This window comes from Cnephaeus nilssonii (genome assembly GCF_951640355.1).
Source record: "Cnephaeus nilssonii genome assembly, chromosome: 3".
Lineage (NCBI taxonomy): Eukaryota > Metazoa > Chordata > Mammalia > Chiroptera > Vespertilionidae > Cnephaeus > Cnephaeus nilssonii.
Genome location: NC_137074.1, coordinates 50,837,892 through 50,843,027, shown reverse-complemented (window position 1 = coordinate 50,843,027; position 5,136 = coordinate 50,837,892). Strand labels below are relative to the sequence as shown.

General features: G+C 53.0%; 1 protein-coding gene across 1 annotated transcript; it reads left to right on the top strand.

Moving 5' to 3' along the window:
- Positions 1–294: 294 nt before the first annotated feature.
- On the top strand, positions 295–4,599 carry LOC307097297 (ATP synthase F(0) complex subunit C2, mitochondrial-like; the record flags this gene model as incomplete). Its single annotated transcript, XM_079767278.1, has 2 exons — positions 295–313; positions 4,080–4,599. The coding sequence occupies 2 exons, from the start codon at positions 295–297 to the stop codon at positions 4,568–4,570; spliced, it is 510 nt and encodes a 169-aa protein (XP_079623404.1). The 3' UTR covers positions 4,571–4,599.
- Between the last annotated feature and the right edge of the window lie 537 nt (positions 4,600–5,136).

Sequence of the window (5,136 nt, the reverse complement as noted above, 5' to 3'; positions counted from 1 at the left end):
AAATAGGGAGGAAATGTAGATAAAAGGAAAACAGTGTGTGGGAGGGGTGGGAGAACGTGGAAGAGGATATATATGGGTAAATGGTGATGAAAAAATAATAAAATAAAATAAAGGAAAAATATAAAAAATTAATACTAAAAGGTTAAAATATATACATGTCAAAGAAGGTCCAGTTATTAGGCAGGTCTGCCAGAAATCAATCCAGCAAGAACAAGATGGTGTGTTTCGGAAAGGCTAATCCGTTGCTTCTTCCTTATTTTCCTCTGGGGACCCTGGGACAACAGCTGGCATGCCATGGAAGACGGCATCCCTGGTGCCCAGCACAAGCAGCACAGAGGAGCGGAAGAGCATTGTTTGCAGGGCTAGAGTTGGCCCCTGTCCTACGTTTTCCTATATTTTCCCTCATTGCTTCCAGGTGCAGTCCTGTGGGCTGGATGTGGAGGGAGCTTTCCCCACCCCCAGCTTGAATTGCTGTCTGCTCCCCTCGGCAACAAACCACTCTCCTCACTGTCCACTCCAAGTACAAGTAACAGCAGTCTTCTGTTGGGAGGGTGGCAGGATGGATGGCTGGTCTGCCTCTGAGTTTGTGCTTCCCACCTGGCGGGCCCAAGAAGCTCTTGTCCCACGTTATCACGAGTCCTCTGTGTAGCCCCTGATGGAGGTTGCCCTAACTAACTAACTAACCCCAGAACGGCACTGAGGAGCTGGCCCGGGGAGCTGTTTGGCTTTTTGGGAAGTTCCCCTGGGAAGCTGAGCTCTACTTCTGATGGTGAATGGTCTTTCCCCGGTGTCCTGTGGGCACTGGCCAGCTGCTCTGGAGAAAGGAGCATGGCAAGGGTTCAACCTGGAACTGCCCTCCCAGCCACCCAGAAAGATCCGTCTATTCCCATTATCCCCTGGCTTCCCACGAAATGGCCCTTTTGGCTTGTTTTCTGACTTACGCCTCAGAGCAGCTGGGGCATACGAATGCCTTCGGGCCTTCTCCAGGAACTCAGGATTGGCCTCTGTGGACGCCTGCTTGCGGAGGGCTTGTCGCGGGCTCTGCAGGTCCCTCTGAAGAGGAGTTTAGGGGGGAGGAGGGAGCGTGGGGCGGAGGTCAGGAGCAGGCTTTCCCTCCGGGAAGGGCGTCCCCTGGGGCTGCCAGGCCTGCTGTCCGCCCGCACAGCCTCCGCCCTTCCAGGCGCTCTCCACAGCGGCTGCCAGGGACGCAGTGGGTTCCACGCTCCGATGCCCCGCAATTATCTCAGCAGCACCCACTAGAAAGAGGGGCGTCACAGACGTCATCGTCACCCTCAAAACTGGTTTTCTTCATTTTGTCCAACAAGAGGCCCAGGGAATATGTTTGATGTCACATATTTGTCTATTTTACATTAAAATCCTGGCACTCGGATGCCCCACTCTTGGTGATGGTGAGCCAGTCCGGTTCGGCGGCGGAGAGTCAGACAGCGGTCAGGCGGAGTGGGTGCCCGCGAGGGCCAGGATCTTCTAAACGCACCCCTCACCTTCTCCCCAGCCAGCCCCCCCCCCCCCCCCAAGGGACGCTCCTGGGAGTCGGGGCATCTCAGGGCGAAAATCTGGAGGTGCTGGAGCGGATTTTCTCGCGGAGGGGGGCGGGGGCAGCGGCCGGCGGCGGCGGGGGGAGCCTGGGCTCAGTGCGGGGTCGGGAAGGGGAAGGAGAGGGGGAGGGGAGGGGAGGGGAAGGGTGGTGGAAGGGGAGAAGGGGTAAGGGCTAGGTGGCCAGGAGCCGAGGGCCGCGTGAGTTGTGGCCCGGAGCTGCGGACAAGGGCCGGCGCGCTGGTGTGTGGGGTGAAGATAGGCGCGTCCTGAAGCCGGGTGCCTGGGCCTCCTTTGTTCCCGGGGAGCCTTTAAAAAAGCCCCCTCCACTGCCCTGTGCGGGGCGATGGGGACAAAGGCCGGCAGGCGGTGGGCCGAGGGGAACGCCCCCTTTTAGCGATGCCTTTCCAGCCGCGGGGCCCAGCCTGGAGGCTCCGTGCGGCGAGGGCCTTGGAACTGTGCGCGGGGCGCGCACTGCTCTGATGGGGGACCGGAGGCCAACATTAAAACAGCACGGAGATTTAAAAAAAAAGGAAAAGGAAATCTCGCCACTGCAGTAAGGCGCAAGTTGCTGGGGCCTGTGGGTCCCTGGCAGAGGGCCGAGGCGGTTCCAGTCCCCTACCTGGCACGAGGGGCATGGGGCGCGCACGCAACTGTGGGGCGCATTGTCATCGTCGGGTTTTCCTGAATGCCACTGTGGCACATTCCTGGCCTTTGCCATTATTGGGAAATGAGAGGATCTTTTCTTCCATTCTTCCCCCTCCCGCTCCCTCCGTGTTTCTTCCGGCCATGGAATTATCTACTTCAGCTCAAAAGACATTCCATTCCCATGACAAAAGCAGAACCGGTGATGCTGGCATACTGTAGCCCTCTTTCTTATAGAGAGATCTAGGCCATAAATCATAATGAATGAAAACTTAAAAGAGCGTTTCTTTACCTTTTAATGGTGCACTTTGCTTGTTTTCAAAGTGCCGTGAACAGCTCCACTTCTTGACGGTCGACAACCAGAACCCACCTCAGACACTGAGCTGGCAATTTTTCCCCTTTAATATCCTAATGAAAATGGATTGAAGAGATTCGTTTGGAACTCCTTCTCAGCTCTAAAATGCCTTAAGTCTATCACCGAACAGAGGCTGACAGATTTTAAAACAGAGTGGGGCAAAACTACCCGTGGCAACTTTCTATCTATTCATCCACAGTGCTCTCCTTCCCTCCTTTGGCACACTCCGACCTCACATCTGTTCCAGAAGCAATGACATATACACATGGGCTCACGCGAGGTAGACTCACATCAGCGTATGCCAGGTTATCTGGAAATGGTTGATCAAAAACACTCCCAATAATGTGTAGTCCAACAGGAGACAGTAACTGGAGAAGAATGAAAGATCAGGCGGATATTTCCCCAAGAGAACAAAATATTGCAAAAGCTTGAACCCATCTTTACACAAAAACAGTCTCAGGCTTTCATCAGTAAATGTGTGGCAATTTACACCTGGGCTGGAGGATGGAAGGGTATCTGACTCAGTAATTGTTTTCAGGAAGGGTCATTTTTGGCCTCTCAAATCCCTGAGTCTGGTATGTCACATTGCACAGGTGTTTTTCACAACTCACTGGGTCTGATGGGTCTGACAGTATGCAAGGCTGCCCCTGAGAGGAGCCCAGGGACATGGTGATTAGGGGATTTCTGAAGGAAGCACAGTGGAAGGGACAATGGGCCAATTACCAGCAAAGTCGGCGGGCTCCCTCGGAGAGGTTAAGGAGGAGAGCGCTCGGCCTTTGAGCTACCGTGTCATCTGTTCTGGGGCTTAATCAAGTTATCATATCACCCCAGTGTCTACAGGCCTCCGTCCATCGATTTGAATGAAGACAAAAATTTGCAGACAAATTTCTAGCAGCAGGAAGTTGGGGCTCTCCTGCAAGGCTGGATGAAAAGCACCTGTAACCTTGCTGGCCTTGTCCAGCTCCTGCTGGGAGCCGCTTTGGGCTGCAGTCTGCTGGCTGCAGAGCCTGCCTGTCAGCAGGAGTTGGGGCTTGGGGAGGAGGGCGGGGGGGTGGGGGGGGGATGCTATTATGTGTTTCAAGAGAATGCCCTGGAGCAGCCCCACAGTGGCCAGGACAGCACAATGTGGCCAGCTACCCGTGAATAGGTAGGTGGACACTGTCCCCTTCCTTTGGACAGTGACTTGGAGTCATAGTTAAGCTAAGGCAGGGCTGTCCTAAAGTCACCCTCACGGCGGCTTAAATGGAACACTTGTGTTTCTCCCTTTCTGTAGGGAGGGTGAGAGGCAGGACGCTCTCCAGAATGCCATCGAGGCCAGACGCCTGGTCCTCTCTGAGCTGCATTTCCCTGTTTGTGAAGTTCAGGGATGTTGTAATTTACATCTAATCTGCAGGGTGGAAGGAAGAGGGAGTTTGATGTAGTAGACTGAACATTGATTAGAGGTCATGAGACTTGTGTTGCAGGCCTGGCTCTATGACTTGGAGAAGTGGCTTAGTCTCTTTGTCGTAGATACTTCCGTTTTAAGATGGGGAGAATGGCCCTCTCTGTCTTCTCTGCACTGGGAGCAGCTCCCCTCATCCCCTGAAAAAGTACCCGTATGCCTGCACCAAGTTTGTCACCACCCGCTCCTTGGTCAGGAGCGCCTCTCAGCTGAGCCGGTCACTGTCTGCAGCGGTGCGGAAACGACCAGAGACGCTGACAGATGAGAGCCTCAACAGCTTGGCAGCCCCATGTCCCCTGACCTCGCTTATTTCTAGCCACAGCTTCCAAACCAGTGCCATTTCAAGGGACATCGACACAGCAGCCAAGTTCATTGGGGCTGGGGCTGCCACAGCAGGGGTGGCAGGCTCTGGGGCTGGAATTGGGACTGTGTTTGGGAGCTTCGTCATTGATTATGCCAGGAACCCTTTTCTGAAGCAACAGCTCTTCTCCTACACCATTTTGGGCTTTGCCCTCTCAGAGGCCATGGGGCTTTTTTGCCTGATGGTGGCCTTTCTCATCCTCTTCGCCATGTGAAGGAGCTGTCTCCATCTCCCATAGTTCTTTTTCCCGTGTCTTGTCTGCCCTCTCTGTTCCTTTTCCTATAGCCTCCCCCCGAACCCCCCACGAGGCAGTCTGGGGAAAGTGGTTGGCTCAGGGTTTGACAGAAGGAAGACAAATAAATATTGTATTAATAAGATGTAAAAAAAAAAAAAAGAGATGGGGATAATGATCTAGGCTGTTACTTCACCGGTTATGAGTAAATAGGATGATAGATGCTGATCAGCAATGAAAAACTTAAAAAACCACATTGCAAGTGGTCTCTGAAGCCCTTCTAGCCATCTGTGCTCTAGGATTCAATGTCACAAAGAGGGATAAGAGGAGAGTTACTAATTAGCATTAATATAAGAGCATTCCATCCTGAGAATGAGTTGGTCACTGAAGGTAAATTTCATAGCCATTAGCAGGAGAAGCCAGAAGATATGACTTCAACACTCGGTGAGGCTTGTTGATCTGATTTAAAGAAACTTTTCTGAGGTCCACAGGAAATTGGACTTTTTGACGTTTTGATGAAGGGCTCAGAACCTGAAAAAGTGGAATGG